We start from the raw sequence: 20,440 nt of genomic DNA, 5'->3' as shown, positions 1-20,440 counted from the left end.
AGCAGAGTTTTCAAATAAGCGTTTTAATTTTCTTAATCCTCTTCGTTCTTCTCGGGTCTTAAAGGAGCAATCTGCAAGCGCTTCAACCATTTTGGGACTTCTGACTTAATTAAATGTACCCATTGATTCTTGAAGAATATAACTTAGAAATGCCTCACAAGCTTAGTTCAACTGTCGTACCCCATTAGAAACCATAATATAAGCTTTTTCACTCCAATGTTTGTAAACAAAGTAAATATAAACAAACATGCCTCAAAATATGGGTAAAACCATAATTGTAATATCATGGATGGTCAGTCTTTGCATCCATAGCCCTGTCTATGAATTTAAGAGTGGTTACAACCCTATCCCTCAGCGTTTTACCAAAACAGGCATGGGGAAAACACATTGTTATTGTTTCAACTGCTGATTGTAGCTTTAAAGGGAAAGTTCACTATTTTACAAATGAAAGTTAGATGGTTGGTTCCTCACCCTGAAAGTGATCTGGCCTAGGAGAAGCTAATCCATGTTTAGGTTTTCTTTACTTTACTCTACAAACTTAAGATAACCGAAGCTAAAAATCAACAGAAGTGGTGGGGGCTACCACAGCAGGGTCATCAGACAATGGAAACGTCTTGTTCACATTGACAGTTTGAAGTGACTCAAATCCTATTTTCTTGCCTGTCCGATTCGAATCTGTTGACAGTTTGACAAGAACATGTGGTAGCTAACTAGCTTGTTAATTGTTTACAAACAAATGAGTGAATGTGCTAGAAAGTTAAACCGCTAACCAGCTAGCTAGTTGACTGCTGTGGCTAGCTAGTTCACTGCTGTGGATAGCCAAAAAGTACTTGTTTTGAAACTTGGATAATCTTATCCTTTGAGGCTTTCAAAGTGTTCTTACACTATGATTTTCAACATTCAAAGCAACTGGTAAACATCCATGGCAGGCATTGTTATCACCTTAGCTTGCAACATAACTTCTGAGTGATAGGAAGCACGAGCGTCACCACCAATCAGCCTACACCACTGACCACGCACTGACCACTGCTATAACAACTAGCATAGCCAAGTAAGCAAATGACTGCTGTCTGAACAGACACAAATCCGATATTGTCACTTGAAACTTGCTATTTGGACAGTCAGTATCCCAAAATGGATTTGAGCATTAAGGCCTGCAGTATGAACAAGGCTTTATTGTCTACTGACTTTAAGTTACTCCCTGCAGTTTCCACATGGCTCCTTGTCAGATCCCTTTTTCCGGTCATATAGGCTGGCGGCAATGTCGGTCATATGACATGCAGTTCCTCACCATCAGCTTAATGGGACATCTAAATCAGCTATTTGGTCCCCCCCTTTGCTGCTATAACATCCTCCACTCTTCTGGGAATGCTTTCCACTAGATGTTGGAACATTGCCCCGAGGACTTGCTTCCTTTCAGCTACAAGAGCATTAGTGAGGTCGGACACAACAGCCCCAGTTGGCACTATGCATTGGGGAAGGTAGCATTCTCCTGGCATCCTCCAAGCCCAGATTTGTCCGTCGGACTTTCAGATGATGAAGCATGATTCATTACTCCAGAGAACTTGATTCCACTGCTCCAGAGTCCAATGGCAGCGAGCTTTACACCACTCCAGCCGACGCTTGGCATTGCACATGGTGATCTTAGGCTTGGGTGCGGCCATGTATACCCATTCCCATGAAGCTCCCGACAAAATAGTTATTGTACTGATGTTGCTTCCAGATGCAGTTTTGGAACTCTGTAGTGAGTGTTGCAAACGACGATAGACAATATCTATGCGCAACAGGTACATTTTTCATGTTGTTGGACCCAGCATGAATCGAGCCCATGATCCATGGCGGTGCAATTAAGCGCTGTGCTCTACCGACTGATCCACACAGGGCTACAAGTAGCCAACCATACTGAAGCATCGTGATGACATTCAAAGGGGAATTCATGTTAAAATAGTGACTATATTGTAGCCTTCATTACATTGTAGACAAGGTGCCTACCAGGCAGCAGTACCAGCAGGAATGTGGATATGAGAGCCACCAAAGGTCAACAAAGCCCTCTCACATTTCCATGATCAGATTTTGCACCAGTGTTTGCAACTTTTGTGATTCCACCTCTGAGGCCCGCATCATCTTTTTTCCCAGCTTGATACATTAATCAATAGCCAAAAGTTGCAGCTAGCAAGCTAGTTATTTGCTTGCCAGCCATAGTTAACGTTGTCAGTTCTGGTCAGTGATATGATATCATCACAATTAGCGAAGTAACTAGCTAACAACAAACTTAGCAGTTATAGAAAGGGCAAGTGAGGATAAACAAAAAACTAGCTAGCTCGCAACCTTCAATGGAATTGCAGCTGCATGAATGCAAGACGTCCCCTGCAACACAAGAACACACTAACTCAACACCATCACCCCCATGGCAGACTGAAGACAGCTGCGCAGAACGCCTCAAGATAAAAATGTAATATTCAACATCTGTAAGTTTGACTAAATATTAGCACTTCCCTCCACATACCTTCAATCTGGATAACAACACAAAACACATTATGAGGCTAGAGAAATGTGTCGACCAATATCACCAATACAAACAGCACCAAAACATGTCAGAGCATAAGCATGGAGAACCAATCCCCAAAAGAAAAGGAGACTCCTTGACTGACACAGACGTCACCTTCAAATAATATTTTTTTGCCGAAGATCGTATCTCCGCCGAGCTGGGCAACCTTAGCTTTTGCTATCTTACATTCATTAATTGTGTGTCTATTTAAATATATTTTATTTTATTCATAGTTCTTCATTCATCATTTGTTTAACAGTCTTCAAAGAGGTGTTTTCATTTTCTTCGTCCTCATCTTCAATCTTCATTCTTCTTGGTCTTTACCAAGAAAGAACAAGGAACCCATGCCTTGGCTCCGTATTTACTATGATGCCAGGGTAAATGTTCATCATAAAATTAAATGGAATTCAAACAATTAGAGAATTATTTCATTACCATGTTTAAAAATATTTTAAAAAATTACATCAATTGTAGCACAAACTGTGGCACGTTTTCAAATCACAATACAGTATTGATCAGAAGCTACTGTCTGTTCCAACATGATCACATAAAATAACTTTTACACGGGTTGAAAATCACTGTCACAGAAACCAGCCAATATTTATCTGCCGATTAAGACGTGTTAAGCGAGTGAAACTCCCTGCTAATGATTTAGGTGTTAGTAAGTGACTTAGGGTTGAGTATGGGGTTAGTTAGTGACTTAGGGTGTGGTATGGTAGTAACTAAGGTTCCACCATGGGGTTAGTGTTTTAGGGTTATGCATGGTTAGGGACTGAGGCAAGGCTTAGATTAGAAAACAAAAAAAACGAACACATCAGAAACAACAACACGCCTGGATTCGTACCTCTGCCACTCGCGGATTGCAAGCTCGGGATGTACATTGTAGTTTTCTGGACAATGCAGTAATTTTTTCTGGGATGTAACAACCAATACTTGCAGAAATAATGTCCAAATAGGTCATGGTGTGAGTAGTTATACAGCATGTACAAAATGTTTATGACAGCTGATATATTTAATGAATGACTGAGGAATGACTGGAAAAGAAGTCATGCATGCTTTTTCCCTTACTGTATTTTCCTTACTGTATTTCCCTTACTGTAGATGTATAGCTTTACAGAGAGAGAAAGATGCAAACAGACAGATGGTCCAACCGATTGTATTAGCCAACCGAAAAAACATTCCACCATTACTCACCCACATTAGATCTGAGTGTAGCCCCCCCCCCCAAGTCTGAACAAGGAGCTCCCAGAAAGCTTAATCAGTATTGTTCCCAGCCACACCATTCACACCCACCAGGAAGGGACCGTAGTTTGGTGTCCTCTGTGTAAGTGAAACGGCAAAAACAACGCGTTTCTTTTTTATTTGAGACGTTGTGAAATGCCAGAATACCACAACTATCTTTGACATTGAAGACAAGTGCAAAACGCAGTATCACTCCATGCCATGCAATGCAACGAATGACACCTTGCACTACAGAGCATTACATTTTCTACATGACTTCTTGCTGCCAGGTTCCCAGGATTCTAACGGTTGCCACTCACAGAGCGAGAGCCCGAGATGACCACTGTAAATCTCAGGATGATGAGGTCATTTGGTTCTGGGATATAACAGCCAATACCTGCAGAAATAATGTCCAAATAGGTCAATGTGTGAGTAGTTATCCAGTATGTGCAGCATTTGTGTGACAGAGGTGTTGTTATATTTTATGACCGTCATTGTAAATAACATGCATGCTTTTTCCATTATTTGCATCAGGTGACTTGTCCCTAAGCAATCCTGCATTGGTCTCCTGTTAGTCTTCTCGTGGCACCGCTAAGGATCCCTCTGAATGCGACATCAGTACTGTAGTGTGTTTGAGATGGGTGTTTTTGAGATGCTGTTGACTACGACCAGCTCAACGGAAGACTGTTGAAATGGTCATTTACAAAGTCAACTATACTGTAGTGTATAGGTTATAGAGATGACTTTACTAAGCGGTAGTAAGTAAAGATATTTGACATTACTTTCAGTCAGGATCCCAGGAACCAGCAACAGCAGAGCTGTGGAGAGAACAGGTGCAACGGTCCTCATACTCATCATGTATTCAGGTCCGGTTGGAAGTGTACAGTACTACATTTTTATGTTGAATCAGTAGCTACTCCTTATCTGTAGAATGGCAAGGACAGAAAATAATAAGATGTACTTCCTCTTCCCTTTGTCTGATGCTATTGTGCAATGTATGTGTAATGTATGTTTTGAACTGGCATGTGGCGTTAGTGCCAATCTGTTTACAAGTGCTATCATGCCAACTCCTTGTCACACATTGCCATGCCAAATATTCTATTTTTAGATGCCAATAGGCTAGGCGCTTTAGCTTCACTTTCTCCACTGGGGGTCACCATTCAGCAATTACTTAGAATGAGGGCCACAACAATTAAGGTCAAGCATAATGAACCAAAAAATATAAACTCAACATGCAACAATTTTAGTTCATGTAAGGAAATCAGTCAATTCAAATAAATGCATTAGGATCTAATCTATGGATTTCACATGAATGGGAATACAGCTAGGTGCACCTGTGTAATGATCATGCTGTTTAATCAGCTTCTTGATATGCCACACCTGTGGATGGATTATCTTGGCAAAGGAAACATGCCCAGTAACAGATATAAAGGGCAAAGTAACTAGAAGCTACACCAACAACATCAGTGGAACGGTCTTAAAGGGACAGTGCAAATGAAAAGTTATGTCGATGTAAACAAAAATCACAATCACTCTATATTGTGAACCCTACTAAAAAGGGTGTTTTTTTTTTGTTTGTCGGTTGTTTAAAGAACATAATTGCATGTTAATTACCAGTTCATTATTCTTATTGAGAATTCACACAATAGATCACAAAACTTTCGAGAAGCACTGCAGGTAAGCCTTATTAGTGAATTCATCAGGAATCAAGGTAAGACCCAAGTGCAGACAGTGTGAAGTAACAATGTTTATTGCAACCACACGGGCAGGTAAACGACAGGTCACGGCAGGCAGGGGGTGATAATCCAGAGCAGAGGCCAAGGTACAGGACGACAGGCAGGCTCAGGGTCATAGACAGGCCAGCAGATACAGGGTCAGGACAGGCAAAGGTCAAAAACCAGGAGGATGAGAGGGGGGGGGGAGACTAGGGGAAAACCAGGAGTTGAGACAAACCGCCGGTAGGCTTGAACAAACAAGACGAACTGGCAACAGACAGACATAAATCACAGGTACAAATACACAGGGGATAATGGGGAAGATGGGCGACAACTGGAGGGGGTGGAGACAAGCACAAGGACAGGTGAAACAGATCAGGGTGTGACAGAATTCTTGAATCTACACGCATCTTTTTTCAATAAAGATGAACCAATTTATTGAAGGCTTTTTAGAATTACACAGTGGCATTTAACTTGTTTGCTTCATTACGCCCAGAAGAGCCTTTCATCCAAAGAACACCTTCCATTCTGACATTGGAAGCAGAGGAGCACTCCTACCACCAACCATGCATGACCTGGTGGTAGGAGTGCTAAATCTAAGACCGTATTAAACAAATTACCAATAAATAACCACTTTGCCTTTGCATGCCTTGTGTGAGTCTGTGTGTGCTTGCGCGTGTGTCAGTGCTCCTCCCTCCAGCCTACTCCCTTTTAATGAGGTAAGGGCTGTAATCAGTCAATTCATTTCTATAGAACAGCATCAATACTTTGAGGTGGTTGATCCATCCAAACAAGAGCATGATACCTTAGGTCCATTTTATGTAAACTGAATAGTGTCTCTGGTTATGTACACAAGCTAATGTTTGTGATTACTGGCTATGGCCATAGAGGTACCTGTATTGTATTGTACTTTACTATTACTATATTCCTAGAGCTCTGGCTATGTGGAGTATAGGGATCTAAGTCTCACACAGAATAGTCTGGTTAAGGAAACAGAGTTCATATACAGAAGGTTCATTTGCGTGAACTATCTGTTATGTGAAGTTATCCAGGCTGTTTATTGTTCTTGATTATTCTGCGGGTCAATCCCCCCCTCATCCCAAAGCTCGCAAATCTTTATCCTGCTCTCTCTCTGCTCTGCCTTTGAATATATCTTATGATGCTCCAGAATGAGGACCCCAGAGTTCTAATTCCTAATTCAATGGTTTTGGTCCTGTGCCTAATCCCCAATGTACCATTGCGTCAACAAATATGCCCCTACATCAAATATTATTGTAAATAAATCTATAGTGGGCTCTTTAAGTTAACTTTGCTTCTCCACCAGGGGTCACCATTCCAGTATGTAACAACCTAAATGGAGGGCCACAACAATTTTGATAAAGAATAAAGGCATGCTTCCAAATCATTCAAAGTTAGCTCAATAAAGATTTTTTTTAATGATGAAATTGAGCATGTTGATCAGCATCAATGGAACAGGTGCCGGCTTAAAGGGGCATTGGATGTGGACATAAACCAACAAGTCCTCAGAATAAAGCATGTACGTTCTGAGGGAACCCGGAGTGTGGTTTTCTTTCATCTGCAATTGATTGAATTATAGTGTACATCTTCCCCACACCCCACACGCCAGGAGTCAATGCAGACAAATTCCTGCCCTGTAGCTGTGGAGGGACACGAAATGACAACGAAACAATGTAACAGTGGACGTTTGTTCATTTTCAGGTGTTCAAGCCTCAACTTGCCATGCAGCGTTCAGAGGGCTGAGACTGTCTCTTAGAAATGCAGCCCCCAGTCAACTAGCTGTGGCACGTTGCCATTATCATCACATCCCTGCATTTATCCGTGGAATTCGATGTTGTCTCCAACAACCTACAGGAACAACAATATTATGAACACCCTAGACACCCTAACCCTAAAACACATACACACACACACTTGTCAGCCCTCATAGTTTGCAATAGTTTTGAGATGTAGGCTAACAGACAGTGGGCCTACGTTTCAGAGAAAGGGGGCAAGCTGGGGGACAAGACTGGTCTGATACAACTGATTTAGGCTATACATAGGCCTACATAACATAGATTATAAAATGGCAAAAAATAGATATAAATAGGCCCTTCATAGCTACATTAAATATCCATTTCTAAGATATTAGAAACTATTACTATAAGACTATTCTGTAGATTATCCATTGATGTAGTATACAGTTTACATCACTTCCCCTGTCATCCTGAATGGATCTGTATTTCCAAGAACAATGTAGCAGGCAGCATGGCCTCGATTTTTTTTTCTTCCCATGCGAGAATAGTCCTAGCATCCATATCTCTGTCTCTGAATTTGAGAGTGGTTACATTTCTCCAGTCCCATCCCTCAACTTTTTAGCTAAACAGTGGCGGGGGGTTGGGGGGTGCTTTAATATTGTTACAACTACTGATTGACGCTTTAACATCTCGCCTCAAAACGGACCACTGGTCCACACCCAGAACGCCCGCTAGGAACGCCTTAGCGACACAGGCAGAGAGCGCTGAATGCTAGAAGCTGGCAATACCGCCGACCGTGTAGCCTAGCAGCCTATGTTGCGGTACGCAGTGTGAAGATAGGCTGAATACCGCCAGAAAAAGCAAACTTATTGGGAAGCCGCGAATGTAAGGTCTGTCATTGTATCAGTTGTTATTTTTTTAATTTAGTTGAACGTTGCATTTTGTCACAGAACCCCAGGTTGGGCTATCCATTCATTCTCTTTCCGAAATGGGACTCTGAATGACGGATAGTCGTCACATCTCGGGAAATGAGAGCGGATCTTTCTATTTCAGGACAGATCTGCCAGTTCTAGTGCACCTAAGAATTTAGAAGAAGAGAGCGAACTGCCACCTGCACATCCTAATCGTAAGGACGCATCAACATGGACCAGACGTTATTGTGATCCGCATGTGCTACTTGACATCGAACGTCAACCTGTCATTTCTGTTATTTTGTATGATTCAATCTTTTTTTAAATTTTTATACAAGAGCTGTTAAATGAATCCTGTCTTGTCTTAATTCACATGATAGAGGAACAGAATACATTCCTCTTATCCTGAGTTAACTTCAGGTGAGTTATTTTATAACGATTTTTAAAAATGATTATTATGAAGTATTATGACATTTGTCATTGTATCAAAGTTAATCAGATGCATTTATTACATATACACTAACAGAAAACGGTCATTGAAATGGTAATTTTAGGTATTATCAACAGTAAATACATTTTAAAAACTCTGAAACGTTATGGTGCTTTGTGGGAAAAGTGATGGTATATTATGGTGCATGTCAGAAAATTGCTCTTTTTAAAATGGTACTGTAATTCCACTCCACAGAATACAGTACTGTACCATATCTTTGTAGCACCAAAAACCTTTTGACCTCTAGTGGTTGCATGGTATTGTTGTTTCTGGCTCATTCATTTATTTTGAGGTGTGCCTTGTATAAGGCTATATTTGTTGCATCCATGAGGGGAGGAATGCTGTACCAATTTAACACCCTATCTGATTATAGTGCCCCATCAATTTAAAATGTAAAGATTTAGAGAGTTTATTAATCACAATCACAAGGTTACAGATGTAAATGCAGGGTACAGAGAAAATCTTAAACTCTGATCTGCAACAGTGCAGATCAAAGGGAAGTAAATTAACAATAAAAAATAAAAATAATAATATATACATATTTACAACTGTAACATGGTAAATTATCATTGGGGTGAGGGCAGGGTAAATGTCTGTTGGGGGGGGGGGATCTCCATAGGGGGAGCAACAGGGGAGGAGCCCAGGGGTGCAGTAGGGGGACAGGCAGAGCAGGTATCTGATTAGTGGTGGCTATTAGGCAGCCTGATGGTCTGGGTGTAGAAGCTATTGGCCATTCTTTCAGGTTTTTTTCCATGATGATCCTATACTGCCTGCGTCTGAGTGATGGAAGCAGAGAGAACAGTCCGTGGCTCGGATGGCTGGGGTCCCTGATGATCTTCCTGGCCTTCCTGCGACACCTGGTGTTGTAGGTGTCCTGGAGGGCAGGCAGTGTACACCCAATGGTGCATTCGACTGAGCGTACCACCCTCTGTAGCGTCTTGTGGTCGGCAGTGATACCAAGTTGCCGTACCAAGCTGTGATGCAGCCCAACAGTATGCTCTCTATGGTGCCCCTGTAGAACACTGCGAGGTCCCTCAGGGACAGGTCAATTTTTTCAGTTTCCTGAGGTTGAAAAGTCACTGTTGTGCCTTTTTCACCACCGTGTCTGTGTAGTTTGACCATTTCAGCTCCTCCGGAGATGTGTACACCGAGGAACTTAAAGTTTTTGACCGTCTCCACGGCGGCCCCGTTGATGAGTATGGCCAGCCTGGTTCCTCCTGGAGTACACAATCAGTTCCTTTGTTTTGCTGATGTGGAGGGAGAGGTTATTTACCTTGCTCCACTCCGTCAGAGTGCCTACCTCCTCCCTGTAGGCCGTCATGTCGTTGTTGGTAATCAGGCCTACTACTGTCGTGTCATCAGCGAACTTTATGATGGAGTTAGATGCAGTCGTGGGTATACAGAGAGTACAGAAGGGGACTGAGGACGCACCCTTGCGGGGCCCCCCGTGTTGAGGATCAGTGTGCAATAGGTAGTTGCCTACTTTCCCCACCTGGGGGCGGTCCATCACAAAGTCTAGGACCCAGTTGCATAGGGAGCAGCTCAGTCCCAGGGCCTTGAGCCTTTGTGGTGAGTTTAGAGGGCACTATGGTATTTAAGGCCAAGCTGTAGTCGACGAACAGCATCCTCACATGTGCATTGGTTTTGTCCAGGTGGGTGAGGGCAGTGTGCAGTGCAATGGCGATTACGTCGTTCGTGGATCTGTCGGGATGGTAGGCGATTTGGAGACGGTCGAGTGTGTCGCGGAGGGAGGAGGTTATGTGGTCTTTGACTAGCCTCTCGAAGCACATCAGGATGACGGATGTGAATGCTGCTGGTCGGTAGTCATTCATTTCAGTTACTGTCCCTTTCTTGGGCACGGGATGATAGTATGAACATTCCTACAAACAGAGCATTATCTATCAATAGGGGACAGGTTGGAGTGGCAGCTAGTCTTAAACCTTAAATGGTTGAGCATTTTGGTCCTTTTGGCCTGTTTTGCCCTGTAGTCGCTGCCAGTTTGGAAGCCTTTGTTAAGACGTCTAGAAGTCATTAATATGCTGTAATGTGTAAACACTTTACCTAGCAGCCAACCTGCTTGCATCAATCCCTTGTAATTACAGTAAAATACTGTGAAATACAAACCTCTCCTCTCCCCTCACTGAATTTAGTTAATTTATCCATTCATTCATCCATTAATTAATTCCAATTACAGAAGCATTTACTTTTTACAGTAAAATACAGTACATTCTACGGTATTGTACTATGTGTCATGACACAGTACTTGCTTTGATACTGTTTTTATATCACAGTAGGTGTACTGTAATATTAAATACAGGTTTTTACTTGCCCCCTAGCTGCCTGTAAAAAACTGTCAGATTCATGGTAACCCCTTTACGATGTAGATATAGCTATTTTGACTGGTTCATTCACATAGATAGGGTCTAATTGTGAGAAATGGAGCCAATCAGGGACCTGTTTATAAGATATCATAACATCAGTGGGATGTATTGATGAGCCTGGTGTGTCATGCCATTATTTGTTTTACTTCCATGGATTTGGACATGATGACATGGGTTAACTGACACCTTTCAACACCACTGTTTTAACGTGGCAAATCAGCGTGATCTATATGTGGTGGGGGAGGGGGGGACTGTGCTGTACAGACAGTTAGAATGTGAGCCTTTCACCAAAGACTCTTCTACGAATTTAGGTCTTACTAGAAGACTACATAGTAAGTCATAAGAGACCAAGCCCACTTCCCTGTTGATCTCATTATTCTTCAGGCAGAGGTTCTACATTACTTATCAAAATGCTTGCCTTCCTCAGCTCTGAGTTGAAATATGGTCATCTTTTTCTCTCCTTCCTGTGATAACATAGTGATCAAACAAATTCATAAATGTAGTCAGATTGATGGGATGTGAAAGGATATGTGATAGGATATGGTTCATATGACAACAGTAGAGGTTAGACCCTTAGATCCATTTCTCCACCCCATTGTGTTCGCCAGCTCTGTCTTTAGGGTATGTTGTAACAGTAGTAACTTAATTGAACCCTTCTTGATTTCCTGAACTAACCAACGTTTACACACAGTCTGGCACTATTAGAAAAAAAGGTTCCAATAAGTTCCTCTCTACACAGGGAATAGGGTTCTACATGAAACCTTTGTAACCCGAGAAGGTTCTAGGGGTTCTACCTGGGACCATTACATGGTCTTCTACAGAGACAAGCTGAAGAACCATTTAGAACCTTTAAAAAAAAAAGTGTAGATGGAAATGCACATCGGACCTAAAAAAACGGTCCTGATTTAAATACTTGTGAAATGATCACAATTATCCTGGCATTCAAATATAACAGGTAAGATGTTAATATCTTCCTGAACAAAAATGTATGAACGTTAATAGATATAGGTGTTATGTAATCCATATGACGGTATCATAAGGTCCTAACAAGATATGTACTGTAGGCCTGCTATGGGATGTTTTGGGTTGAATGATCTAAGGCCTGGTAAGTTAGGTCAGTTCAGAAGAGGACAGGCATGGATTAGCCTAGAGTATCGTAGTTTCTAGTTTGGCTGTCATGACTCGTGACATATTAGGCCCACGTAACATGGCTGTATCTTTTGTCAAATCTGGGTGCCTTGAGGCCAATAGGGTTTCCTCTCTCCCCTCCGTCAGTAGAATGTGTGCGCCGAGATTTGTAATAAGGGCAAGTCGAGGATCACACCATTCCCATACATTATTGGAATGCCCGTGCTTGGCAGTGTACCTGTAACGGCTGCAACTTTCCCAAGACTCAGCTCCAGGCCTTAGCTCCCAGAATCAGCTCCCAGGCCTCCCAGATCAAGGGTAAAAGAAAGTAAATGTTAATCCTCGATGGATTAGGAACCCATGAGTGATTAAATGTGACTTCTGTCTTCAGAAAAAAAAGGACAAATTACTATACCACCTTCGTCTGGGAACTTTACAGTGGACTCTTCTCGGAACAAAATCCAGATTACATATCTCTATTTCCATCATCTTTATAATAACCGATTCATCACGGAAAATATTGCATTTCTCAGGCGCTCATCATCTCCCAAACGTGTAATTCCTGAAGTTCCCAGGGAACGTTATACAATCCTACAATTCTTATCAAAGTGAAACTACAGCTAGTTCTTATCACAAGCACATATCCCCCTGACAGCTTGAGCAGAACCAAATCCATGGTGTTTGACTCTGAGGACTCAGACAGAACAGACAGACAGACAGACAGACAGACAGACAGACAGACAGACAGACAGACAGACAGACAGACAGACAGACAGACAGACAGACAGAACAGACAGACAGACAGACGACAGACAGACAGACAGACAGACAACAGACAGACGACAGACAGACAGACAGACAGACAGACAGACAGACAGACAGACAGACAGACAGACAGACAGACAGACAGACAGACAGACAGACAGACAGACAGACAGACAGACAGACAGACAGACAGACAGACAGACAGACAGACAGACAGACAGACAGACAGACAGACAGACAGACAGACAGACAGACAGACAGACAGACAGACAGACAGACAGACAGACAGACAGACAGACAGACAGACAGACAGACAGACAGACAGACAGACAGACAGACAGACAGACAGGACAGACAGACAGACAGACAGACAGACAGACAGACAGACAGACAGACAGACAGACAGACAGACAGACAGACAGACAGACAGACAGACAGACAGACAGACAGACAGACAGACAGACAGACAGACAGACAGACAGACAGACAGACAGACAGACAGACAGACAGACAGACAGACAGACAGACAGACAGACAGACAGACAGACAGACAGACAGACAGACAGACAGACAGACAGACAGACAGACAGACAGACAGACAGAGCAGAACGACAGACAGACAGACAGACAGACAGACAGACAGACAGACAGACAGACAGACAGACAGACAGACAGACAGACAGACAGACAGACAGACAGACAGACAGACAGACAGACAGACAGACAGACAGACAGACAGACAGACAGACAGACAGACAGACAGACAGACACAGACAGACAGACAGACAGACAGGACAGACAGACAGACAGACAGACAGACAGCAGACAGACAGACAGACAGACAGACAGACAGACAGACAGACAGACAGACAGACAGACAGACAGACAGACAGACAGACAGACAGACAGACAGACAGACGACAGACAGACAGACAGACAGACAACAGACAGACAGACAGACAGACAGACAGACAGACAGACAGACAGACAGACAGACAGACAGACAGACAGACAGACAGACAGACAGACAAGACAGACAGACAGACAGACAGACAGACAGACAGACAGACAAGACAGACAGACAGACAGGACCAGACAGACAGACAGACAGACAGACAGACAGACAGACAGACATGTTCATTGCCTCTGCAGTTAGCCAGTGGTGTTTGACTCTGAGGATTGGGTAGACAGACAGACAGACAGACATGTTTGTTCATTGCCTTTGCAGTTAGCCAGTGGTATTTCCTCTCCTCAAAACAACCTCCTGGGACTTGCTGCTACTCAGTGATGTCTATGCATCAGCACAGCTCCTTTAGACTGCAACCAGATACAGTATGTGCTTCATGCCAGAGCACCAACATCTAGACCAGCTCCACCTTACAGACCTGTACTTTATGGATAGGAAGGAAGAATACATTTTGTCGGATGATGTTCTTACCAGCTGCACAATTGCCGGAGTGTGTGTGAGTGGCACATTTGGATCACCATATCCTATCGGAATTGCACCGCCATGTGGTTAAAGGTAATCTTTATTATTCCATATGGAGATTTGGTTTGCAGGCAGGATGAATACACGACACACAATACAAAACAGAGGCAATGTAAATAAAAACAAATATAAAGATATATGGGAAAAAATGGCAAATATTTTTCTTCCTCCCTCCTGTAGTGCCTCAAACACACCCCTACACCTCCGTTGCAGAACGGTGGTATGGCTGATAGTGGAATGGCCGTCAAGCCTCCTGAACCTGAATCAGTCAGCATCCCGATGGAGGAAACCATCTGTAATGGGGGAATGCAGGAGCCTTCTCTGTTGACAAATCTGAAGAAGGTGGAGAACCACATCACAGAGGCCCAGCGTTTCTCCCATCTCCCCAAGCGTTCGGCGGTGGACCTGGAATTCACAGAGCTCTCCTACACCATCCGGGAAGGGCCGTGCTGGAGAAAGAGAGGTACAGTAACATACACCACATTGTCTGTTGGCGATCCTCAAACGAACAGGTGTATGGGGCAGGAGATCTTCCTGGCCACGTGCCCTGACCAGGAAAAACTCTGGACTTTGGTTATGGCCTGGAACTAGGGCCCTGAGTCTTTTCCTAGTCAGTTCTTGTTGTCAGTAAAAGCTCCTTGCCCTAGTTGAGGCTTCCTGAATCGTTTAGGACCAATTTGCTGCTGGATTGACTATTTGTTTCTTGGTGATAGCTGTCAGAATAGGTGCGAATTAGAGATACCTCAGTGTCTAGATTTGCATTGCATGATTAAATAGATGTATGTTGACAAAAGCAATGACCGTGAGCAGATGAGCTCTCCACTTACCAGTGTGCTGTACTAGTGGGAGTGGTCCTTCTGAGGACACTAATGAGAGGATAACTCATGCGCTAGGACTGTGACCTTAAAAGGGCAACTCAACCACTTTTCAACCTCATTTTCAATATCTCCACAATACCACCTACATAGGTGAAAACTGCACATTTCTATGTTTTGTAGAAAAGAACAAACGTTCTACCCAAAAACAGTGATTTTCAAACACTTTGAGATATGTGGTGACATGGGGAGAAACCAATTACACTCCCTCTGGCTAGAAACGTGTTGCATTCCCCCCCCCCCCCCCCCCCCCCCCCCCTTTTAATCCTACCCTGTGATGTCACAGAGAATTATTTCTTTTTAGGAACTTTCTTCTTATCTTTAAAAACATGTAGACACTGGTGTGGTGCTGGAGATGATGAATAGGAAGTTGAAAAGTGGCAGAATTTTCCTGTTCTGCCTGTGCTCTTCTGTCGAAGCAATTGCAGTAAATAATTCACCACCATTACACTAAGCTGTGGGCCCTCAGAATGCTCTGCAGGAAATGGGCTGTGTTTGAGCGGTTTATGCTTTATGGTCAAGAAAATGATATTCCATCACAAGTGTCATGCCAAAATGAACCATTGACTATTGACTATTGACTCAGGATTTCGGATTTAGAAAAGTCACGTGACATTTTCTCTATAACTCTCTCACATGGCAAGAAATCCACATCCAGAGCGGATAACAACATCTTAATTCTCTCAGGTGTGCAAGATAAGCTAAAAATGAACTGTCTGCACACTCTCTCTTTACCTCTTCCTCTTAACTCTTTTTATTCTCTATCTCTCTTGCACGCTCTCTCTCCCTTTCTTTCTCTCTCTCCCCCCCGCCACTGGGCACACACTGGTTGAATCAACGTTATTTCCACGTTTTTTTCAATGAAGTTACGTTGAACCAACATGGAATAGACATTCAATTGAAGTCTGTGCCCAGTGGGCTCTCTCTCTCTTTTTCATTATCTCTCTATCTCTCTCTCTCTCTCTCTCTCTCCCTCTACCTTCTCACTGTTCCTCACATTCACAAGCCATGCAGTATAGTGGTAGAGAAACTATCCCCTTCAGCCAGCACAGCCAGCCCCCATGCTAATACACACAGCTGTCTCATTCAGCCTTTGATGTCTCTGAAATCCAGGAACACCGATCACAGCTCCTATATGTTTAATTTTGGGGGACCTCGTCATTACTGGGGGAAGGGACTTGTGGCTTTACATCCATATACACAGGTATGCGTCCCAAATGGCACCCTAATCCCTATATAGTGCACTACTTTTGACCAGAGGGCACTACTTTTGACCAGGGCTCTGGTCAAAAGTAGTGCACTATATAGGGAATAGGGTGCCATTTGGGAATCAGACATAGTGATTAAGAGTGCCATGGTGCCACACACTGAGTGTGTAAGTATCCCCTGGCCTAGCCTAGGAGTTTGACAGGTTTGCAAACAGTTGTCAGTTGCTTTGAATGGCTATGTCCCCCCCCCTAATCCACATCTCACTCTGGGGCTGCATGTACATTGCTGGCAGACAGGGATAGATCAATATAGTAACTGTTTTATGTCCCCCATCATCAATGAAAAAGCAACAAATCAGTTGATTCTTGCCCAACAAGTCACATGAATTTGGCTGTGTGGCAGCCACGGAATTTAAGTACAGCTAATCGTTTGATAATAGATACCTGGGTCAGAGAATTACACTAATTGACTGAGTGTAGATGTTGTACTGTGTTTATGTACTGCATGCATGGTGAAGGTTTAGTGGAGCATTAGGTTCAAGGTCAACACAGATGACTGACACAGAGGTATGCCAGCTAGCACACAGACATACTAGTCATCTGTTATGAAACCCATGGATTGACCATCATCACCCAGTCACAATTAGGCCCAGGAGTTTTTCCAGGAGTTTTTCCTAACCAGATGACCTGGCCCTAGTTGCACAACAATGAACGGCAGACCTGAAGATCTGAATTTTCAAAGCCATGATCAAATCTCACACTAGCTCTCCGGGACTAGTAGACCTGTAGCTCAGAGCTGGCAAAGCCCTGATCTTTGACAAAAAAATAAAATACTCTTCCACTCCCCTTACTAACTGGGCACCTTCCCAAAAGCCATGAGCAAACCTTGAATAAAACACTTTCCATTGTCAGTGTTTTGTCATTTGCCCTCGGTCCAGCAGCATCACTGCCTCGATAAATGCAGTGCCGGACCAGTCTGTGTCATATAGGCTGGTTCTCTCATTCTACACAGGCTGTCTGATATCACATAATGGAATGTCAGCTGCATTGAAGGTTGTTTGAAATGTCATTGCCATATTTAGCATTGCAGTCTGAATCAGACTTTGGAGAGAGCACTCGAGAGTAAGTGGCAGATTCCAATTCAATCAAATCCACGGAGCACATAATGCATATTTCAGTCTGGTTCACATGCACACAGACACATGCACACACATGCACACACACCCACGCATGCAAGCGTGCACACACACACACACGCACGCACGCACACCATCCATCCATCCACTGCACTCTCAGTGAGACACTGATTGATGTGGTGCAGCTAGCTGCTGATAAGCCCTTTTCTAAACAAAGACATGTGAATAAGTAGCATACTGAAACCTAGCTGAAATCCTGCCTCAAAGGTGTTCCTTAAAATAGACAGCTAAGCTGCGGTGCTGTGTGAGGATATAACGTGGAGGGTGAATAGAACAGTGTGCTTCCTGGAATTTAAAGAGGTCTTAAGCCATGGGGAGCTAACTGAGACAGGAAAAGTACCTGTTTTCCTACATAATAGCAACATTATATTTTGGCATGCGACAATGTCTTACACTGCTAGTGTTCCAGTTTCTTTTAAACTGTTCTCCAAAGCAAAGACTAAGATGTAAACACCTCCAGACTATTTTTCTCTCTCTCTCTCTGTGTGTGTGTGTGTGTGTGTGTGTGTGTGTGTGTGTGTGTGTGTGTGTGTGTGTGTGTGTGTGTGTGTGTGTGTGTGTGTGTGTGTGTGTGTGTGTGTGTGTGTGTGTGTGTGTGTGTGTGTGTCTGTGTGTGTCTGTGTGTGGACTTGTTGTCTTTTCTTGTCAGGACCAGAATGTCCTGACATGATAGGAAAACAAGAACATTTATGGAATATCTGGACGTTTTGCATGTCCTGAAAAGTGAAAATGCTACTTTAGGTTTAAGGGTTAGGTTTAAGGTTTGGGGTTAGGGGTTAGTTTTAGGGTTAGGGTTAGGGGTTTGGGGTTAAGGTTAGGTTTATGGTTAGGGTTATGTTTAGGGATTTGGGAAAATAGTATTTTGAATGGGAATACATTTTTACTCACCAAAAAGTCTTGACAAGTAACGTAAACATAGCTGTGTGTGTGCATGCATGTGCATGTGTTTCATTCATTTTGACCCTGCCCTAGTATTGTGATCACATCACATGCTGTCATCACCTCACATGACAGAGATCAAGGACAAGGTGGAACTAGCTAATTGAAAATACACTATAAATATACATACACTATATATACAAAAGTATGTGGACACCCCTTCAAATGAGTGGATTCAGCTATTTCAGCCACACCCGTTGCTGACGGGTGTATAAAATCGAGCACACAGCCATGCAATCGCCATAGACAAACATTGGCAGTAGAATGGCCTTACCGAAGAGCTCAGTGACTTTCAATGTGGCACTGTCATAGGATGCCACCTTTCCAACAAGTCAGTTCGGCAAATTTCTGCCCTGCTAGAGCTGTCCTGTCAACTGTAAGTGCTGTTATTGTGAAGTGGAAACGTCTAGGAGCAACAACAGCTGGGCCGCAAAGTAGTAGGCCACGCAAGCTTACAGAACGGAACCGAAGAGTGCTGAAGCACGTACATTGTAGCGTGTAAAAATTGTCTGTCTTAGGTTGCAACACTCACTACCGAGTTTCAAAGTGCCTCTGGAAGCAATGTCAGCACAAAAACTGTTCATCGGGAGCTTTATGAAATGGGTTTCCATGGCCGAGCAGCAGCACACAAGCCTAAGATCTCCATGTGCAATGCCAAGTGTCGGCTGGAGTGGTGTAAAGCTCGCTGCCATTGGACTCTGGAGCAGTGGAAACACATTCTATGGAGTGATGAATAACGCTTCATTACCTGGCAGTCCTACGGACAAATCTGGGTTTGGCGGGTGCCAGGAAAACGCTACCTGCCCTAATGCATAGTGCCAACTGTAAAGTTTGGCGGAGGAGAAATAATGGTCTGGGACTGTTTTTCATAGTTCGGGCTAGGCCCATTAGTTCCAGTGAAGGGAAATCTTAACGCTACAGCATACAATGACATTCTAGATGATTCTGTGCTTCCAACTTTGTGTGAACCTTTTGGGGAAGACACTTTCCTGTTTCAGCATGACAATGCCCCCGTGCACAAAGCGAAGTCCATACAGAAATGGTTTTTCGAGATCGGTGTGGAAGAACTTGACTGAACTGCACAGAGCCCTGACCTCAACTCCATCGAACACCTTTGGGATGAATTGGAATGCCGACTGCGAGCCAGTCCTAATCGCCCAACATCAGTGCCCAACCTCACTAATGCTCTTGTAGCTGAATGGAAGCCAGTCCTTCATAGCAATGTTCCAAAGCCTTCCCAGAAGAGTGGAGGCTGTTATAACAGCAAAGAGGGGACCATCTCCATACTAATGCCCATGACTTTGGAATGAGATGTTCGACGAGGTGTCCACATACTTTTGGTCAGGTAATGTGCTTCCCCTCCACTTCCAATCTATTAAGGCATGTAGAGTGAGTTTCTCTTAACACTGAGGATAGAAGAACACCTTTTACACACACCTTATGAACACCTTAAGAACACATTATGGCAACTGTAAGGAGTATTAACCTGATGAGGTGATGAGGTCACTAGTTGGGCTGCTGCACAGGAGGAGAATAAATATTCCCGCCATAGTTGCCTGCTGAGATCACAACCATTTTTTGTTGCCTCCTGGGGGCTTTAGTTTGTTTTACAAGCGTTATTTTTTTCATTAAGTAGGAGGATTTATTATCCTCCTGGGTGGCGCAGTGGTCTAGGGCACTGCATCGCAATGCTAGCTGTGCCACCAGAGACTCTGGGTTCGAGTCCAGGCTCTGTCACAGCCGGCCTCGACCGGGAGGTCCATGGGACGATGCACAAATGGCCTAGCGTCGTCTGGGTTAGGGAGAGTTTGGCCGGTAGG

The 20,440-nt window shown here is 43.5% G+C and overlaps 1 protein-coding gene across 1 annotated transcript in view; it reads left to right on the top strand.

The window, feature by feature from the left end:
- The first annotated feature begins 7,983 nt into the window (after positions 1-7,983).
- Positions 7,984-20,440, top strand: part of LOC109906042 (ATP-binding cassette sub-family G member 4) — a 29,810-nt gene continuing 17,353 nt past the window's right edge. The window contains exons 1-2 of the mRNA XM_020503696.2: positions 7,984-8,569; positions 14,583-14,865. Of these exons, the coding sequence (XP_020359285.1) occupies positions 14,625-14,865 (241 nt within the window). The 5' untranslated portion in view covers positions 7,984-8,569; positions 14,583-14,624. The remainder of the gene's footprint in view (positions 8,570-14,582; positions 14,866-20,440) is intronic.

This window comes from Oncorhynchus kisutch, linkage group LG15 (genome assembly GCF_002021735.2).
Source record: "Oncorhynchus kisutch isolate 150728-3 linkage group LG15, Okis_V2, whole genome shotgun sequence".
Taxonomy (NCBI): domain Eukaryota; kingdom Metazoa; phylum Chordata; class Actinopteri; order Salmoniformes; family Salmonidae; genus Oncorhynchus; species Oncorhynchus kisutch.
This window is presented reverse-complemented; position numbering and strand designations above follow the sequence as displayed.